The 21,035-nt window shown below is 45.0% G+C and overlaps 1 protein-coding gene across 1 annotated transcript in view; it reads right to left on the minus strand.

Annotated features, from left to right (window-relative positions):
- Positions 1-20,234, minus strand: part of LOC117440521 (glutamate receptor ionotropic, delta-1-like) — a gene marked incomplete at its 5' end in the record, with an annotated part of 47,959 nt that extends 27,725 nt beyond the window's left edge. Inside the window, 3 exons of the mRNA XM_034076759.1 lie at positions 3,371-3,532; positions 9,595-9,768; positions 20,181-20,234. Coding sequence (XP_033932650.1) covers positions 3,371-3,532; positions 9,595-9,768; positions 20,181-20,234 — 390 coding nt within the window. The remainder of the gene's footprint in view (positions 1-3,370; positions 3,533-9,594; positions 9,769-20,180) is intronic.
- Positions 20,235-21,035: the final 801 nt, after the last annotated feature.

Genomic DNA, 21,035 nt, shown 5'->3' on the forward strand with positions numbered 1-21,035 from the left:
GGTGATGCTAACTATGAGAAACAAATGGACAAAGTTGGTGACTCCGAAAGACATGATGGTATAGAAACAAAATACCTTCAATATTGTGCATAAAATATCATGTTTTCGCTTTAAATATTCCTCGGTTTCAGGAAAGTTTCTGATAAATGCTATCTCTTGATTGACTCTTGGATTAATAGTTTCATCACGTGTCACATGTTAGACGCTTTTATCCAAAGCGACTCACATACTCAGCACTGAGGGCGATCCCCACAGGAGCACGTTGGGGCGAAGCGTCTCAGGGACAACGACATGCTGACTGCAGTGGGGTTTGAACCTGTGACCATCTGACCACCTACGCACAACCCACTGCGCCCTCATCTTTCCATGTTTACTTTAGATTATAATGAGGCCTGATGTGATTCTAACTGTTGGAGAATCAGGGAGAAATCTACAGACAGACACAATGAGTGAAATAAAATCCTACATTTGGATGTTGCATTCGTCTGAAAGAAGACACTAGCTAGCGCCGACATAAACACAACTGTTGAATTGTTTTAGATCAGGGGTGTCAAACTCAATTTCATCGCGGGCCACATTCGCATAAAGCTTGCACTCAAAGGGCCGGTTGTAACTATACAAATATATAATATATATATATAAAATAATGTATTATATGACATTATTGCCTCTGAATTGGATTATTATCGGATAGGATAATAACTTAGTAATTAACTACGTCTGAAAGCAGAAGTCAAATGATTGCAAGTCTCTTCAGTGCGCATGTCACAAAACGAGATGCATTGTGGGACATGTAGTTTATGTGCAACCTGCTTCTGTAAAGTGGCGTGTAACCGTACAATAAGCGTATTATATTCTTTGCAAGCTCTTGCGGGGCCACAGAAAGTGAAGTCGCGGGCCGGACTTGGCCCCCGGGCCTTGAGTTTGACCCCCCTGTTTTAGATGATCTGTAACAGCTGATGAATGTTGATTAGGGTGAAAACACATGTCGGTACCAAAGGTCTGCAACATGCTGTCAGACGTGTTCTCCGCAGTGATTACACATAACATGAGCAAAGAAACCGCTAACGAGCTCTCGGTTAACGAGGGGAAGAAACAACGAGAGGTTTCTTCTAAATGAATCAGAAGCTCCGAGGGACTCAAAAAGCATCTCTCTCCAATTAGACCGTGAGAGAAACCCAACTGCAGGTCTCTGGATGGATTCAGATGCTCGTCAGGATTTAGGATGAATGGCTTTCCTCTCGTTTCATGTTTTCACGAGCAGCACGTTAACAAAGACCTTCTTTTATTTAGAGTTCTTATGAGTCTAATCAAGCTTTAATGATTGCCTCGACATGCTCTCATCCATCTTCAAAGGTCAATTAAATCTGAGGAAGAAAACATACACACTGCGCCATGTACTGGAGAATCAGACGGAGAAGATCAAGGCTGTGGTTTGAGCTCAGAAGCCCTGAAATGTTATCTTTAGTACAAATACTATCATGTATTGAACACAAATGTAATATTTGTGCAACCATGAATGAATCATAAGTAGGTTTTCATCAAGGCCATGAAATAGGAAAGATACATCTGAAGAAAATAAAATATAAATGCTACAGAGTCGTGATCTGTCCCTGAACGCATCACGACACTTCAGGTGAATAGTGTACAAATGGAAATAACAGTATTCAAGTATTTCATTAAAAAAGCTGATTAAATGTCATTTTAAAGAAAAAAGTTGTAATTCAGCGAGAATTCAAGGGAAGTCGAACCTCTCCGAGAAAAACTGTGTACTTTTCAAGTCTTAATAATGTCAGAACACGGTTGTAATAATGAAAGGAAGTAGGTTTAAAGGATCTGGATTATAACATGCATACATGAACAGACAGCACCATGAAACGTACCCAGAACATCAAGACCGTTATTCTGAGATATTACAGCTGTTCTCAAATGCCATGTTTAAAAACACTAATGAGGACTTATGTAATGCAACCTTCCTGAATGTTCCCCCCCCCACTCCGCTCCTCCGCTCCCTCCACTGGCTTCCGGTAACTGCTAGAATCCACTTCCAGACCCTGGTGCTTGCGTACCATGCTGCGAATGGATCTGGCCCTTCCTACATCCAGGACGTGGTTAAACCGTGCACCCAGCACGTGCACTCCGCTCTGCATCAGCCAGACGACTCGCTGCACCCTCGCTGCGAGGGGGACCCAAGTTCCATCAGCAGAAACACGTGGGTTTGCTATCCTGGCTCCAAGATGGTGGAACGAGCTCCCATTGACATCAGGACAGCAGAAAGCTCACACACCTTCCAGACTGAGACTCATCTCCTTCGACTCCACCTCGAGGAGAGAACTGCTAACAAAGCACTTATATACTAACAAAGGGCTGGCTTCTCTAAAGCCAGTTGAGTAGCACTTGAAATACTTGGCTCTATGAAACCTGATGTACTTTATGATTCTGTTTCCTTCAAGGTTGTGTCTTCCTGGTCGAACGCACTTACTGTCTTTAGTCGCTCTGGATAAAAGCCTCAGTTAAATGTGATGTAATGATGTGCCGCGGACTGTACTTAGTGTACTCTGATCCGGGTACTGATGTCGTGGCAGATATTTAATTAAGCTTTCTTAACGCTAATGTTCTAACAGTCAGACTGCTCTGAAGATGGAGGTGATATTCTATTCATGTTCACGTTCACACAGTCGCTGATTTCTGCCGGCCGTCTTTCTGTATTTCCTTTCTCCTGTGATATGACTTGATCGCTTTAAACTCCGCACACTGAGCTCTGATTGGTCAGCAGGCGGTGCTTTCACTGAGTTGAGCTCTTAGCCTGCACCCTAACTTGCTCCGGAGCAGGTTAGCCGCTCAGCATCAGTTACCATGGAGATCTAGCTAACTTTAGGGGATTTTGGGAGAAATCTCAGGACAAAAACAGACAGAGTGAAATAAACTCCTAAATGTGGATTTTAAATGTTTGTAATCTGAAAGACATCGCGGTATAGAAGTACATCTTAATATTGTGCATCAAATATCATGTTTTTGCTTTAAATATTCAGAGCTTTGAGGAAAGTGTCTGATACATGCTCTCTTGGCTGTTGGATTAATCGTGTCATCTTTAAATCTTTATTTTAGATTATAAAGAGGCATTCTGTGATTCTGACCTTCGGAGAGTTTAGGAGGCATGAGTGACATGAAACCCCACATTTAGATGTTGGAGGTTTGTTGTTGTACTCGTCTAAAAGATATTCCTTTCATCTGTATATCTTTATTTGAGATGATAAGTGTTCTGAGGTTCTGGTTAAGTGTGCAGGCGAGGCGTTATGAGATGCTGACTTGAGTTTAGGAGGAGACTGCAGACACAGATGAACACAATGGGTAAAATAAGCTTCCTTACCTTCTGGATGGTTTCCAGCATGGACCAGCCTCCGTTCCACGGCTTGGTGGACTTCCTGATGCAGTTCAGACTCGCCATGCTGTGCCACTTCCTGTCCTCCAACTTCCTGTAGAAGGCGTTGGCGAGCATCAACACGCTGTCATACAGGTAGAGGTTGGACACCTGGGGAGAAACATCTCTTTAGGTGCTGATATACACCAGAGGAGAGGACTCTTTAAAGTAGGGACACTACATGCTGATATACACCAGAGGAGAGGACTCTTTAAAGTAGAGACACTGAACACCAGAGGAGAGGACTCTTTAAAGTAGAGACACTGAACACCAGAGGAGAGGACTCTTTAAAGTAGAGACACTACATACTGATATACACCTGAACACCAGAGGAGAGGACTCTTTAAAGTAGAGACACTGAACACCAGAGGAGAGGACTCTTTAAAGTAGAGACACTGAACACCAGAGGAGAGGACTCTTTAAAGTAGAGACACTACATACTGATATACACCTGAACACCAGAGGAGAGGACTCTTTAAAGTAGAGACACTACATACTGATATACACCTGAACATCAGCAGGAGAGGACTCTTTAAAGTAGAGACACTACAAACTGATATACACCTGAACATCAGCAGGAGAGGACTCTTTAAAGTAGAGACACTACATACTGATATACACCTGAACATCAGCAGGAGAGGACTCTTTAAAGTAGAGGCACTACATACTGATATACACCTGAACATCAGCAGGAGAGGACTCTTTAAAGTAGAGACACTACATACTGATATACACCTGAACATCAGCAGGAGAGGACTCTTTAAAGTAGAGACACTACATACTGATATACACCTGAACATCATCAGGAGAGGACTCTTTAAAGTAGAGACACTACATACTGATATACACCTGAACATCAGAGGAGAGGACTCTTTAAAGTAGAGACACTACACACTGATATACTCCTGGACATCAGAGGAGAGGACTCTTTAAATAGAGACACTACATACTGATATACACCTGAACATCAGCAGGAGAGAACTCTTTAAAGTAGAGACATTACATACTGATATACACCTGCACATCAGCAGGAGAGAACTATTTAAAGTAGAGACACTACATACTGATATACACCTGCACATCAGCAGGAGAGAACTCTTTAAAGTAGAGACACTACATACTGATATACACCTGCACATCAGCAGGAGAGAACTCTTTAAAGTAGAGACACTACATCCTGATATACACCTGAACACCAGAGGAGAGGACTCTTTAAAGTAGAGACACTACATCCTGATATACACCTGAACACCAGAGGAGAGGACTCTTTAAAGTAGAGACACTACACACTGATATACACCTGAACACCAGAGGAGAGGACTCTTTAAAGTAGAGACACTACACACTGATATACACCTGAACACCAGAGGAGAGGACTCTTTAAAGTAGAGACACTACACACTGATATACACCTGAACACCAGAGGAGAGGACTCTTTAAAGTAGAGACACTACATCCTGATATACACCTGAACACCAGAGGAGAGGACTCTTTATGAGCTCCAACAAGATAAATAGACAGATTTCAGGCACACTCTGTGTTTCCCAACAAAGACGCCAGTTTGTCTCGTGTCTAAACTCCCGTCACTCGGATGAGGAGCGACAGCACATTCAGCTTATTGTGTGTTTCACATTTGGGTCACAGATTTAAAAAACCTCTCAGACTGCTTCACTTTCTCTTCTCTGGTGTCGCTTTGTCATTTCAATTTGTTCTCTTCAGATTTCCATGACAAAGGAGAACGAGGGAGAAAAGCACAAGTCCTCTATCACTGTGTGTGTGTGTGTGTGTGTCTGTGTGTGTGTGTGTGTGTGGTGTGTGTGTGTGTGTGTGTGTGTTTGACTTAATTTATTTATGTATACCTTATCTTATGATGATACATGGAACAAAGGGAGTATGTATTGGTACCATGCTCCTTCCTGATGGTGTTAAAATGCAATACATGTATTAAAATATGCTGATACTAACAATATGTACAGGTCATGAGTTTGAGGCATGCACATGGTCTGACACGCCTCCATTGGACTCTTTTGTTTACTTCCTGAACATGGTGACATCACTATGAAACACTCTCACTCATATTGGCTATATTGTAGTGACAGGCTAAGGGGCGGGACATCTCTAAGCGGTTGACCAATCACAACAGAGCAGACCAGCTCCAGAAACACGCAGCTGCGTTCCCAGCGAGGCTTGTCCTCAGAGGGCATGTGTCTTCGTGACAAACCGCTGACAGCAGGACGAGGTCAGGGGGCGACAAAGTCTCTTTAACATGAATTATTGAGACGGATGTCCTCCTTCATCTGATCCCTGAAGACAGCAGGTGGGACAGAGAGAGGAGAGGAGGAGGAGGAGGACGGGAGGAGGAGGAGGAGGGAGGAGGGGAGGAGGAAGGAGGAGGAGGAGGAAGTAGGAGAGGAGGAAGGAGGAGGAGGAAGGAGGAGAGGAAGAGAGGAGGAGGAGGAGGAGGAGGAGGAGGAGGAGGAGGTGTGTGCGTGTGCGTGTGCGTGCGTGTGTGTGCGTGTGTGTGTGTTTGTGTGTGTGTGTGTGTGTGTGTGTGTGTATGTGTGTTGGGTGTGTTATGTGTGTTTGTGTATGTGTGTGTGTGTGTGTGTGTTTTTGTGTGTGTGTGTATGTGTGTGTGTATGTATGTGTGTGTGGTGTGTGTGTTGTGTGTGTATGTGTGTGTGTATGTATGTGTGTGTGTTGTGTGTGTGTGTGTGTGTTGTGTGTGTGTGTGTTTGATCTTAGACATTTTAAGAATAGCTGCACTCATCTCTACGTCATGTCAGACGGAGACGGAGAGTGAATTACAGTAATTGCTCTGCTGACTTCTTTAATGTCACATCGCTGACTTCAGCTTTGGAATAACATGACACATCTACAGGTAACATTACATAGCGTGTGCGTCAGTCTTTAGTGTCCCCTGGTCTCCAGCTGTGTGCGTCACTCTTTAGTGTCCCCTGGTCTCCCAGCTGTGTGCGTCCCTCTTTAGTGTCCCCTGGTCTCCAGCTGTGTGCGTCACTCTTTAGTGTCCCCTGGTCTCCAGCTGTGTGCGTCACTCTTTAGTGTCCCCTGGTCTCCCAGCTGTGTGCGTCAGTCTTTAGTGTCCCCTGGTCTCCCAGCTGTGTGCGTCTACTCTTTAGTGTCCCCTGGTCTCCAGCTGTGTGCGTCACTCTTTAGTGTCCCCTGGTCTCCAGCTGTGTGCGTCACTCTTTAGTGTCCCCTGGTCTCCAGCTGTGTGCGTCAGTCTTTAGTGTCCCCCTGGTCTCCAGCTGTGTGCGTCACTCTTTAGTGTCCCCTGGTCTCCAGCTGTGTGCGTCACTCTTTAGTGTCCCCTGGTCTCCAGCTGTGTGCGTCACTCTTTAGTGTCCCCTGGTCTCCAGCTGTGTGCGTCACTCTTTAGTGTCCCCTGGTCTCCAGCTGTGTGCGTCACTCTTTAGTGTCCCCTGGTCTCCAGCTGTGTGCGTCACTCTTTAGTGTCCCCTGGTCTCCCAGCTGTGTGCGTCCCTCTTTAGTGTCCCCTGGTCTCCAGCTGTGTGCGTCACTCTTTAGTGTCCCCTGGTCTCCAGCTGTGTGCGTCAGTCTTTAGTGTCCCCTGGTCTCCAGCTGTGTGCGTCACTCTTTAGTGTCCCCTGGTCTCCAGCTGTGTGCGTCACTCTTTAGTGTCCCCTGGTCTCCAGCTGTGTGCGTCACTCTTTAGTGTCCCCTGGTCTCCCAGCTGTGTGCGTCACTCTTTAGTGTCCCCTTGTCTCCCAGCTGTGTGCGTCACTCTTTAGTGTCCCCTGGTCTCCAGCTGTGTGCGTCACTCTTTAGTGTCCCCTGGTCTCCCAGCTGTGTGCGTCACTCTTTAGTGTCCCCTGGTCTCCAGCTGTGTGCTTCACTCTTTAGTGTCCCCTGGTCTCCAGCTGTGTGCGTCACTCTTTAGTGTCCCCTGGTCTCTCAGCTGTGTGCGTCACTCTTTAGTGTCCCCTGGTCTCCCAGCTGTGTGCGTCACTCTTTAGTGTCCCCTGGTCTCCCAGCTGTGTGCGTCCCTCTTTAGTGTCCCCTGGTCTCCAGCTGTGTGTGTCCCTCTTTAGTGTCCCCTGGTCTCCCCTGGTAGACGCTGCATGTCTCCTCAAGCTGCTGAATGTCCTCTAAACGCTGCATGTGTCCTCAACTTGCTGGAGATGTGTCCTCATGTGGAACCTTTGGGTTTTTATATCTGCATCCTGTCTGAAGCTGCAGCTCCTTTCTCCTGATGGAAGAGACGTGGGTCGACATCTGCACCTGCCAGCAGCTGTAACATGTCGTTATACCTGTGAGTGATGACATTAAAGATATTCTGATTCTGATGAATAAGACGGCGGCTGCTTCCTGATTCCATGCATGCCTCCGCGTCTCCGTGCGTCCTGGTTTAAATGCAGCTGACGTCTCCTCTGACGCTCTGCACCGAGTGTGTGTGCGGCTGAACTGATGGGTGTGTGCATGGATCTACGGGTGTGTGTCCCTGTGAGATGTGTTGGTCTCTGGACGCCGCACCATGGAGTCCCAAGGTGAAATTGCAAAAGCACGAGGAGAGGGAAAGGCTTGGAGAAATATTCCCCACAGATTAGAATCACTTATCCTCAAATGATCCGTTTATAGAAAGCTCTGCCGGAGGAGGTCATGCTTTCAGTCTGTCAGCGGGAAGAATGAAGAACTGCTTTTCTGTCACGTTGTGCGCGGGCGAAGCATTGGTGAGGGGAGAAGCCATTGCATTTCGGAGAGGATTTCAATTACAGGGTAAAGGCATTATTTTCCACTTAGGTAAAACGGCCTTGGTCAGAGGTCTGCTCTCATTCTAGTTTCATCATGTGAACTCTAATCATTTCATGTGTCCCTTCAAATGATAAATATGTGCTTTTGAAAGACTGCATTGTGGTTTCCAAACACTCAATGCATTCCCTGACGCCTTCACGCTCAGAATGAAGCACGGTTATCTGGAACAGAGACGTGCATGTTTGTTGAATATCTTCTCGTATTTCATGAAGGTCTTTCTCTCATGGTGAAAACCGCCTGAAGTGGAAACATTTATTTGAGAGCGTGGTTTAGTAATTCAAGGACCAACATAATTGCGAACACACTGTACCAAGCCTGCAGACTAGAAGTTTGAGAACACACATCCCGCCTGCAGGTAATTATACATATCATAAATGTTCCGTTCACTTCACTAACTCAATGTCCAGGTAGAGGAAATGTGCTTTTTCTTATTGCTGTTTTCTATTTGAGTGCGCTGTGTGCACCGTGGACTTGGTGAACTGGACACTTAAGGGTGGGGTAGGTAAGTTTCATAAACCGGCTCGAGTGCACTACAATTTGAAAGTACACAGCCGAAAAGAATCCGCCCCTTCCTTCAGACTTCCTTACAGAGCACCTCCTCCAACACACATGAACGCCCAATGCACGCCCAATGCACGCCCAATGCACGCCCAATGCACGCCCAATGAACGCCCAATGCACGCCCAATGACGGCACGCCCAATGAGGGCACGAGATAGACAGATAGGCTGACAGACAGGGCGGCAATGGTTGTACTTTTTACAGTATCACGGGTTCCTCAGATGACATTTTTTAATGGATTTTTTGTCAAAGCACTTCAGATATTCATTGCTATCGGGATGTTAAGAGCATTCCATGGAATATAACAAAAAGTGTATCCAACCATCCAACCAACCAACCAACCAACCAACCAACCAACTATCCATTCATGTTCCTCTTTTCCCCTCACTTTAACTGTAATGTTTAATTGACGAGAGTTAACCTAAATTCACTATCTCTACCAAAGTAGATTGGTCTTTTTTAGATTATCCACCAATCCATCCGTCCAGGAAACCATTGACCTCCACGTGTTCCGAGTCACGTTGGATATAAGATGCAGTTAAAGGTAATGTGTAATATGCCGTAGCTCCAGGTCCTGCATCGACTGATATATCCTAATTCTTCAAATACAAGGAAGTCTCATCTTGACCATTACCACCTCACAGAAAACAAATACTGCCGAACATTATTAACATATAACTCTATCTCTAAGTAGATTGGTCTTTTATAGATTACCCACCAATCCATCCATCCGTTCATCAATCCGTCCGTCGACCTCAACTTGTTCCTCGTCTCTTTGGATAACAGCTTCAGTTAAAGGTAATGTTTAAGGTGCCGTACCTCCAGGTTCTGCATGTATCCCTCCTGCGGGTCGCACAGCAGGGAGGATATCCGATGGTTGCGCCTCATACAGCGGGTGCTGCTGTCGCGCCACAGCGGGAAGATCTGCCGGATCACCGTCATCCGCCCCAGTGCACTGTGGGTAAGCTCCAGGATCTCCGTGTCACTGATTTCCTGCAGGAGGCGGGACAAAGACATCATCAATGTTATCATATTATTAAATGTACATTGTAATACTGTAACGTAGCTCTGTGCAGTATGTAATGCTACCTCTGATATCTAGCTTCTACCACATTACATTCTACATGTTATACTTCATGGAATAACTTGTAATGTCCAGTTATAATAGTACGTGCATGCCCTTTATCTTATAATGTTTTATTTAGTTAATCTTCACTTTGTGTTAAATGTTTGTCAAGTTTCAGTTTTATTCAGGTTCATGTTTGATGTCTAGTTTAGTTCTGGGGTTTCATTCCGTTTCCCTGATTGTTTGTTTGCTTTGGAAACACAGTATGTTTGTATCTGGTGTCCAAAGCTTCAGTAAAGACTCTGTGTGCTTTAAACCTGTGTCTGCATCCTTTAGGGTCCACGCGTTCTACATCTGCGACACTTTATCTGTAACAACGTACATTACGTCATCATTGAAAATAAGAACGTGTTCTTAATTGATGTTCCTGGCTAAATGAAGGTGCTCCTGCTGCTCCTCCCCTGTGGGACGGATACAGGGATCTGATGACCTCGTTTATTAAGCGTTAATCAGAAGAGGTTGAGTGGTTTCTGTTTTCCACGATACCAACTTCCTGATTAAACCAGATGTGTTCAGAGTCGTGCCACAAGTTAAGTGTACGAGTGCATTTCTCCCTGACATCAACACAGCACCTGATGAAGTAAATTGTGTTTACATCCTTTGCAAAAAATAATTAAGAGCAGTTTTCTGACACATGAAAATATGCCATTACAACGTTTCCTTCGTTGATGATGAATTGAGAAACCCAATTATTTCCCGAGGTGTAATTATAGATAGCCTGAATCTAACTCGGCAGCATTACAATGATCTGAGGATGACATTAACTGCATTGTGCTTCAGACAGCGACACATTGGAGTTAAACAAGAACTCGTCTAACGTTTGTTTTCTTTACCATAATAGAAAAAGTACACTTTGTTTGATTCCTGTGTTTAATGTCCCTCTATCCAATAAAGAAACGAGACGGAAGCGGTAAACAGAAGTCACGAGGATTCGCAGGTCCTGTAATTGCCGCAAGGACGTTAACGATCTGTCTCCGGTGTTTCTTAAGTTTATTGCTCAACATGTGAGCATCAGTCCTCTAACAGCGTTCTTCCAGAGAGGCATAGGGTGTGCAAAACAGGTTTAAATAATATATTTCTGAATTTTAAAAATGGACCAGGGACTGAGATCTAACACACCGGAGGCACAACAAACGCAGCAATGTGAAGGAATATTTAGCATGAAAGATATTCCTTATAAAAACAGCTGTTTGAAAGGTTTTCTAAGAGTCTTTTCAACAGAAATAACCGTTTGATGTTCATTTCTGAATTGAGAATATATAAAGAAAAGTGACCCGCACTCTGTCTTCATTTCCATTTGAAGACACATCCCTACTATCATGAGTCTACTTGCTAATGCTGAGCTGAAAAAGTAAATCCAGTGACTCATATGCAAGCTGACGACATTTTATTGTTTTGTTCTACGACATAAATACCCCACTGGTGAATTTAAAAACATTGGTTGCTAAGTATCTAAATGAGACGACTGAATGTCATCACGCCCAGCATTAGTCCCTTTAGCTTAGCGGTGGTGACGTGAAGTCATGTGACCGTGCTGTAGTTCCTTTATAGCCCAAAATTAGCCTCCTTTAGCTTAGCGGTAGTGACGTGAAGTCATGTGACCGTGCTGTAGCCTTTATAGCCCAACATTAGCCACCTTTAGCTTAGCGGTGGTGACGTGAAGTCATGTGACCGTGCTGTCTTTTACCCTAACGTAAGATTTGCTGCCGCTATTTGAGTTTGCTTCCGGTGAGAAATAGAAAGTCAAAGTTTTATTTTATTTGAAATGACGGAAAAACGTAGGCATTTCAAGCGAAACTGTGATGTTGAAGTAACGAACCAGCTATTCCCTTGTTGTTGGAGGAATACCTAACTTACGAACACTACTAACTACTAACACACTTTAACCTATATTTACCAAGTTGTTACGTATCTGACGTAGAGCGGCCATTTTAGTCACCCTGTCATTCTTGTAAAGCTGTACTTTAGCTAAATGCTAATAGTTAGCATGTTGGAATTCATCTTTTATCCTAACGTAAGATGTTCTTCTTCTCTCAGGGGTCGTGATGTTTGATATCTGTTCTTGTTGATGCTACAAATGGAGCTGCTGTGATGCAAGATTCATTTCAGACTTGATCCGACCATAAAAGTATTATCGTATCATATCGAAATGAAATAACAGAATTGATGCAACATAAATACAGCTATCATCGCTAAAACCTGCTGCCTGTATTACCCACAATGCCAACTGTTCTCTTGCTAATAGCAGCTAATGCTAAACCTCGATTACGACTGATTCCTTAATAAAATACTACTTCAAAAACACACCTTGTTTGAGTACAACTTGTGAAACTACAACTCCATGGTTCCTTGTTGCCGCTTGATACCTAAAGAATATAAAATGCAAGCACATGAGGCTTCCTTTGATCAACATGCTGCTCTTTATGCTAATGCGGCGATGAACCCAGTCCATGTGTAGGCATCAGTTCGTCCGTGATTACTTTTCTTTCTAATCCCCGGCTCTCATTACCTGCAGTCTAACGAGCCATTAGCGTTAGCTCTGATTGAGCGATACGGGGAAACAAGGCTCTGATGGATTTACCTGTCGATACCTCTCTGTTCTCAAAGCGTCTCATTTACATTTCAAAGAGAGGAAGTGGTGTCGTTAAAAGTTAGATCCGTCTTCATCTCCAACGCCAACTGATTATCTTTTGTTTTACATTTACACCATTTCTTTAAATACAACCGCAGAACAAACGCACGTGTGAGCGAACAAAGACGCACTGATTGGAAAAGCATGTGTGACGACAAGGTTGTAGAAAAGAGTCTTTCCTTTGTGTTTCCAGGGGTCATTTCCTGGTCCTTGAATGCACCATGGGGTCATTTCCTGGTCCTTGAATGCACCATGGGGTCATTTCCTGGTCCTTGAATGCACCATGGGGTCATTTCCTGGTCCTTGAATGCACCATGGGGTCATTTCCTGGTCCTTGAATGCACCATGGGGTCATTTCCTGGTCCTTGAATGCACCATGGGGTCATTTCCTGGTCCTTGAATGCACCATGGGGTCATTTCCTGGTCCTTGAATGCACCATGGGGTCATTTCCTGGTCCTTGAATGCACCATGGAGGTGTTTAGCGTAATCAGAGCCAGGCGTTCAATGTGGAAAATACGCTACGCATTGCTGAGTCCTTGATGTTTGCCCAAGCAGGTGTTAGCACTTCTTTGGTGCTTTAACACAGCCTGCAGATGTGTAGGCATTTATGATCCAACTATAACGTATAAGGATAAGGTTTCTGTACAACTACCAACCACCACAGTGAAGTTTAAGAATGTGTATATTTATGTTATATTGTACGTTTTAGGACTATATGAGCTCTCAAAGACTCCAGCTGTGGATGAACTGTCTGATAGGTCTTTGAATGCATCGTTGAGATATTTAAGGTTACAGCCTATATATATAATTAGAGCCTATATATGCAGGCGTTCAATGTGGAAGATACGCTATAAATATTTGATAGAGTCCTTGATGTTTGCCCAAGCAGGTGTTAGCACTACTTTGGTGCTTTAACACAGCCTGCAGATGTGTAGGCATTTATGATCCAACTATAAAATATAAGGATAAGGTTTCTGTACAACTACCAACCACCACAGTGAAGTTTAAGAATGTGTATATTTATTTTATATGTTTAAGTTTTAGGACACGACATCCTTGAACCGGTTACATCAGGTCCAACATGCAGCAGCCCGACCCTTTCCGCCCTGCCCGGGCTCCCTGCCCATCCCAGAGCCCAATGCAAGGGCCTGGTCTTCACATATAGAGCCCGCCTACATCGATGACCTGATCCACCCTCACAGCACAACCCGGGCCCTGGGGGCCTCTGAGCAGGGCCTCCTAAGGGTGCCCCGAACCAGGCTAAAGGGGGGCCGTGCCTTTGAGGCGGTGGCCCCAAGGCTCTGGAACAAACTCCCCCAGAACCTGAGCCCCTCGGCCTCTGTAGAGATGTTGAAGGGGCAGCTAAAGACCCACCTCTTCCGACAGGCCTTTGGGGCGTCAGAGGAGGCGAGTTAGTGGCTGTCTTTCATTGGTGTGTTATCCTATGTGTTACCTGCTGTTGTTGTATGCCTTTTATTCTATAGTTGTTCTTTGACTTGTGTCCTGTACTGGAAAGCACTTTGTACATCCGTGTTGAGGGTGCTTGTATCTATGTAAATAAAGTGTTACTTACTTACTTACACAAGCTCTAAGTATCAACAACTCCAACGTTGGATGAACTGTCTGATAGGTCTTTGAATGCATCGTTGAGATATGTAATGTGCAGTGTCTCCCCTCCATAATTGGAGCCTATATGCAGTTCAATGGAAACACAGGCTTTAAGTCGCTGACAGACTGAAGTTTTAGGACTATATGAGCTCTAAGTATGGACATCTCCAGCTGTGGATGAACTGTCTGATAGGTCTTTGAATGCATCGTTGAGATATTCAAGGTTACAGCCTATATATATAATTAGAGCCTAAATGCTTTAAAGGCAGGAAAACAGGCTATAAATGGCTGATATTGTTCTTTACCTTTGCACAAGCAGGTGTTAGCAAACATTTCCTAATTTACGTTTCAGTTTTAGGTAAAAATAGAGGTTTGTTCATATTTGACTTTAAATAAATGCTATTTGTAATATCTAAATTCAATCTGCGGATACGTTTATGAAACTAAAGCATCCGCTAACAAACTCCTGCAGGATAATCATCATTGTGAGAGTCATGCTCGGGCGAAAGCCCAGTGAGCAGCGCGGCTCATGTTCCCGCCTCGTTCATTTCGCTCCAGTCTGCAGACATGTTATTCCCATTAGCGGTTATTCTGCTGATGATTTGCTCAATTTAAAAAGTGAAAGGTCCTAATTAGAATTCACTTTGGTTTAAATTGCTCGTTTTCTTTATTCATCAGAGCAGAAACAACAAAAGTCATTTAAACCACGAATCTTTTCTTACAAAGACGTTCTGAAAGCAGGAGGCGGAGCTTTGAGATATGTCCTTGAAGGTCCCGTGTCCTGCTTCTCTGGTTCTGACCCGGCCCGTTGTGTTCTGAAGCTTCTGCATGTGAACGCTCTGCAGAGTCTCACGCCCTCAGAGTGCAGCCTGTAGCGAGTGACACTCTGACTCAGGGAAGACCTGCTGCCCCTGAACGCCTCGTTGGGGATTTCTCTTTCCCGTTTGTTTCTTCCGGGAGCCGCATGCCGCCACACGGAGCTCCTCCCACACCAGGAGGGGACCTGTAGCGTACATGTCCAACTATCAGGGCGTCCCATTGACTTGCATAGAGCTCTCTGACTGGTAATACACGAGTTGGGATTAAACGCTCTCCGCAGATTCTCACAGCGTTAGAAACCTTTTTCTTCCTCGATATCAAGCCACACTTATTGTTTTCACTTCGGCTGTGAGTGTGTGTGTGCTCAGGATGAGTTTCGCTTGCTCTCGCTGTATCGCCGACCCGGAAACCTGTCTGCTCCTCAAAGCAGCGAGCCTCGCAACGTCCCGACCAATCAGAGCACAGTGGGCTCACAGGGAGGGGGGCAGGAGCTCCAACAAGCCGTGTAGGACAGAGAGTGTTTCTCAATGTCGAGGACGCTTGCTTGGTAGCACATGTCTTCCGAGTCACTTGCTTCAGAAGCGAGGCAAGAGTCCTTCCTAGCATTCGGAAAACAAAGAGTGGAACAGGCGAGCAAGTGTGCAGGTGTGCGTCCTATGAGAGGCCCCGCCTCTTACATTTTCCGCCACAGATTTGGGGAAATTGGTCCGTGCGCAAAGCATTGTGGGGATTGTAAGACCGCGGAGTCTAAACATGTGCAGCCTCGACATGTCTCCTAACGAAGTACGCCGGGCTCGGTAGAATTCCAAGTATGCTGGACATTGGAACAGTCCTTCAGCGGCACTGGATGACGTAGCATGCTTGAAATAGTGGCTCTGGAGCATCCTTTCTCGACATGGAGAAACACAGACTTCACAGAGATGCTGTGAGAAACCAATGAGTTTGGAACATTGAACAATGCACATCTATTCTAGTCGACCTCAACAATGGAGCTATGGTCAGTGGCCATGTCACGGGACCTTTGAATTAAAGTAATTTAGTAATGGCTAATAACGCTTTGTGAAAGCACCAGTAAAGCTAATCTGTGAGGGTTTCCTCAGAGCTCTTATTGTTCATGTTTTCTCATTTCTAGGGAGATCGGGGATGAATTGAGTCGATAAACCCGTTTTAAGTCGATTAGCATGTAGCTGTAATTTGACAAAGACAAGTTTGCATTACAATTAGGAGAGAAACTATATTTAGTCTAATGCTCAGAGTGTGCTGGCTTTGAAGACATGCTTCATGTTTATGGTCCGGTGCATTCACTGAATCACACGAGGACCCACCCTCGTTAGCCAAGCGGATAAAGAAGAGTTCTCGATGCATTTCTCAGCTTGCGTCCTGCAGGGAATCAAACGTCTCTTTATCTGCAGTTGGTCCTGTGGAAATAACCCTCGTTGTTTCAGGTGGTTTTAAGGATGCTTCCGACCCAAACCGAGAGCACGACCTTCAGGCTTTATGCTCTTTAACTCAAACACAGCTTATGTTGCGGACTCGACATCGTGCAGCTCAACCTGTGAAGCAACGTGCAGACGACAGCACACCGAACACGCTGAGGCGTTCTGCTTCGTGTGCAGCTGCTTCTGACCCGCAGCCGCGTCTCCACTCTGAAGACAACGCGTCAGAAAGCCAGATGACTTCCAGGGCGTTTCTCTGTGTTGTGAACTGAAGCCAGAAACAGGCTCTTATCGGGGATAAACCCCGAGCTGAGCGGCTTCTCCGGAGGCTCTGTCTCCGCTGGAGGTGAGGCGGAAGTGAGTGGGAGATAAAAAGCTCTGCTGTGATAAATCCCCACAGACTGACACCTGCAGAGCACGCTCAGAGCGTTAAGGCTGTTTGTAGATCACTTCCTATTCAACGCGTCTTCAGCACCGACCTGTGTGTTCAGAGCGCTGACGGGCGACAGCAGGTGCAGGCGCTGTTCTTCAGATCCTGTTTTAAAACTCTGCTTTCTATCGAAGTCATCATGTAACTAATTACACTGAGGTTTTAATTAGAACAGCGGCTCAGCGTCCCTCGAGCCGCTCGCGCTCAGCTTTCTGGAGGAAGGACAGAGTTCTGATCAAACAGGTTTCTTGTTGTTCTCGATGAATGCGCCGCTCTCCTTTCAGAGGGACAATGAGACGCTGTGGGCGCCTCGTTGCCTCTAATGGGAGGGCACTCAGACTCATTCCACCGTATTATTCCCAATCAGAAACCCCTCACTCGTCCTGGGGGGAATATGAATTGAAAGATGAGAAACAAAATCTCTGTACGAACATAAAAAAAACCTTTTGAAAGTCCTATAAAAGATAAAACACATTTTTAAATAAAATCTGATTCGAAATGGCAACTTATCAAAAAGATGCAATTGAATGCGACGTCAGTGCCGGCTAAGTGTGTGCTGAATGTTCATGATATAACACATTGGTTAAGCATTACTTATTGATAGCATTGCATTGTTTAAGTTATAAGTTTGTCACTCTCTTTCTAAAGGATTCTCTGGCTGCAACATCTAAACAAATAGCAGAGAACTTCACCAGGACGGAGCTGCCCTCCACGGAGACCTCTACTCCCAGCGGCTCAGGAGGAAAGCCCTCCGGATGATCAGAGACCCCCACCCCCCCAAACACAACTGCTCAGGCTGCTGCCGTCTGGCCGGCGGTCCCGCAGCATCCGGACCACCAGACCCAGAGACGCTTCTTCCCACAGGCTGCTAACACCTGAACTTAGAAACAACATGCATCTGGCTGCTGCTTAGAAATGATGTATCTATGTATCTAATGTATCATTCCAGTAGCTGGCATATCGACTCTTGTTCCACTTTTTTAAAACTATTTTTCTTTTTCTATTTACTTTTTAATATTTACTTGCACTATATGTGTCTGTGTATCTGTATTAGTGTGTTGCTCTGCTGGAGAAGCCTGTGGCCTAAGACTTTCATCGACTTAACTACTCTGTCGCTATGTCCGTATGTCAAATAAAGAACCTTGAGCCTTGAGCCTTGAGCCTTGAGCCTTGAGCCTTGAGGATTGAGCCTTGAGCCTTGAGCCTTGAGGCTTGAAACTTGAGGCTTGAGCCTTGAGCCTTGAGCCTTGAGCCTTGAGCCTTCAGCCTTGAGCCTTGAGCCTTCAGCCTTGAGCCTTGAGCCTTCAGCCTTGAGCCTTGAGCCTTCAGCCTTGAGCCTTCAGCCTTGAGCCTTGAGCCTTCAGCCTTGATTCTTATTGAACGACACACAATTAAAAAAGCTTCCGGGAGCTGTTGATAACACTATACTGGTCGAAGGCAAGAGGTCATTAATTTTGTTTCTAAGAGTAACAATTGTATCGTTAAAAAAGCACATAAAATCATTACTACTGAGTGCTAAGGGAATAGAAGGCTCAGTGGAGCTGTGGCTCTCTGTCAGCCTGGCTACAGTGCTGAAAAGAAATCTTGCATTATTCATATTCTCATCTATTAATGAAGAGTAGTAGGCTGCTCTCGCTTTACGCAGTGCTTTCTTATATTCATTGAGAGTAATATGTCAAATTAAACGAGATTCTTCAAGTTTAGTGGAACGCCATATCCTTTCAAGTTGTCTAGACTTTTGCTTTATTTTGCGGGTTTCGGCATTATGCCATGGAGCTAATCTATGTTGTTTTATTTTCTTCTTTTTCAAAGGAGCAACAGAGTCTAATTTTATTCGCAGCGCATCTATAGCACTATCAACAACATGATCAATTTGGGGTGGTGTACATTTTGTATAAGTTTCCTCCCCTACATGCAGACATGCTATCGAGTTCAGTATTGGTGGAATCTCTTCCTTAAATGTGGCTATAGCACTAACAGATAGGTTTCTGCTGCAAGAGCTTTTGACTAATGCTTTGTAGTCTAGTAACAGTACTTCAAAAGTTACTAAGAAATGGTCGGATAAAGCAGGATTATGCGGTTCGACTAATAGTTGCTCAATTTCAATACCATAAGTCAGAACAAGGTCGAGAGTGTGATTATAACAGTGGGTTGGTTTATTTACACTCTGACAGAAACCAACAGAATCTAATATAGAGTTAAATGCAACAGTCAGGCTATTTTTATCATCGTCAACATGAATATTAAAGTCACCTACGATAATTACTTTGTCTGTTTTAAGAACCAACGTTGATAAAAACTCAGAGAATTCTGATAAGAATTCTGAATAAGGACCTGGTGCACGATACACTGTAACAAATAAGATTGGCTGCAAAGTTTTCCAGGTCAGATGCGTAAGACTAAAAACGAGGCTTTCAAAAGAGGTATAATTACATTTTGGTTTAGTATTGATAAGTAAACTTGAGTCAAAGATTGCTGCAACTCCACCTCCTCGGCCCGTGCCTCGAGCAATATGAGTGGCTGGGTGGAGTGGCCTCATTTATGCTGACATATTCTTCATGTCTCAACCAAGTTTCAGTGAGACAGCATATATCAATATTATAATCTGATATTAAATCATTTACCAATATTGCTTTAGATGCTAGAGATCTTATGTTTAAGAGACCACATTTAATCTTCCTGTTTTGTTGCACTGTAGTAGTTGTTACATTTACTTTGATTAGGTTTTTATGTATGACACCTCTATTAGGTTTTACATTAAATTGTCCTTGGGCAGACACACACACACACACACACACCGCTAATATTGGGTATTTTATTGGGTTCGGGATTCCTATGGGTGACTGCCTAGGAGAGAGCGCAGAGAAGCGTGTAAGACTGCGACTCTGCCTCCTGGTCTCAACTCCAGTTTGTCATGGATTAAGTCCACAAAGCCCTGAAATGTTTGCCCACATGAGATCTGCACCTTTCAAAGTAGGGTGAATGCCGTCTCTCTTAATCAGACCAGGTTTTCCCCAGAAGGCTGTCCAATTATTTACGAGCCTTGAGCCTTGAGGCTTGAGCCTTGAGCCTTCAGCCTTGAGGCTTGAGCCTTGAGGCTTGAGCCTTGAGCCTTCAGCCTTGAGGCTTGAGCCTTGAGCCTTGAGCCTTGAGCCTTGAGGCTTGAGCCTTGAGCCTTGAGGCTTGAGCCTTGAGCCTTGAGCCTTGAGCCTTGAGCCTTGAGCCTTGAGCCTTGAGCCTTGAGCCTTGAGCCTTGAGCCTTGAGGCTTGAGCCTTGAGCCTTGATTCTTATTGAACGACACACATTTAAAAAAGCTTCATGTTTGACAGTTCAGGATCACAGGATGTCTTACCTCGTTCACGAACACCCAGTGACTGTCTTTGGAGGCCAGGTTGGTCTCGACCGCCTGCAGAGAGACATACAGAGAGACAAAGAGACAGACAGAGAGACAGAGAGACAGACAGAGAGACAGATAGAGAGACAGAGAGACAGACAGAGAGACAGACAGACAGACAGAGAGACAGACAGAGAGACAGACATAGAGACAGAGAGACAGACAGAGAGACAGACAGAGAGAGAGACAGAGAGACGGAAAGAGAGACGGAGAGACAGACAGAGAGAGAGACAGAGAGACAGACAGAGAGACAGACAGAGAGAGAGACAGAGAGACAGAGAGACAGACATAGAGACAGAGAGACAGACAGAGAGAGAGACAGAGAGACAGACAGAGACACAGAGAGACGGAAAGAGAGACAGACAGAGAGGTAGAGAGAGAGACAGAGAGACGGACAGAGAGACGGACAGAGAGACGGACAGAGAGACAGACAGGACAGAGAGACAGAGAGAGAGACAGACAGAGAGACAGACAGACAGACAGACAGAGAGACAGACATAGAGACAGAGAGACAGACAGAGAGACAGAGAGACAGACAGAGACACAGAGAGAGAGACAGAGAGACAGACAGAGAGACAGACAGACAGACAGAGAGACAGACAGACAGACATAGAGACAGAGAGACAGACAGAGAGACAGACAGAGAGAGAGACAGAGAGACGGAAAGAGAGACGGAGAGACAGACAGAGAGAGAGACAGAGAGACAGACAGAGAGACAGACAGAGAGAGAGACAGAGAGACAGAGAGACAGACATAGAGACAGAGAGACAGACAGAGAGAGAGACAGAGAGACAGACAGAGACACAGAGAGAC

Source organism: Pseudochaenichthys georgianus, unplaced genomic scaffold (assembly GCF_902827115.2).
Source record: "Pseudochaenichthys georgianus unplaced genomic scaffold, fPseGeo1.2 scaffold_1020_arrow_ctg1, whole genome shotgun sequence".
Lineage (NCBI taxonomy): Eukaryota > Metazoa > Chordata > Actinopteri > Perciformes > Channichthyidae > Pseudochaenichthys > Pseudochaenichthys georgianus.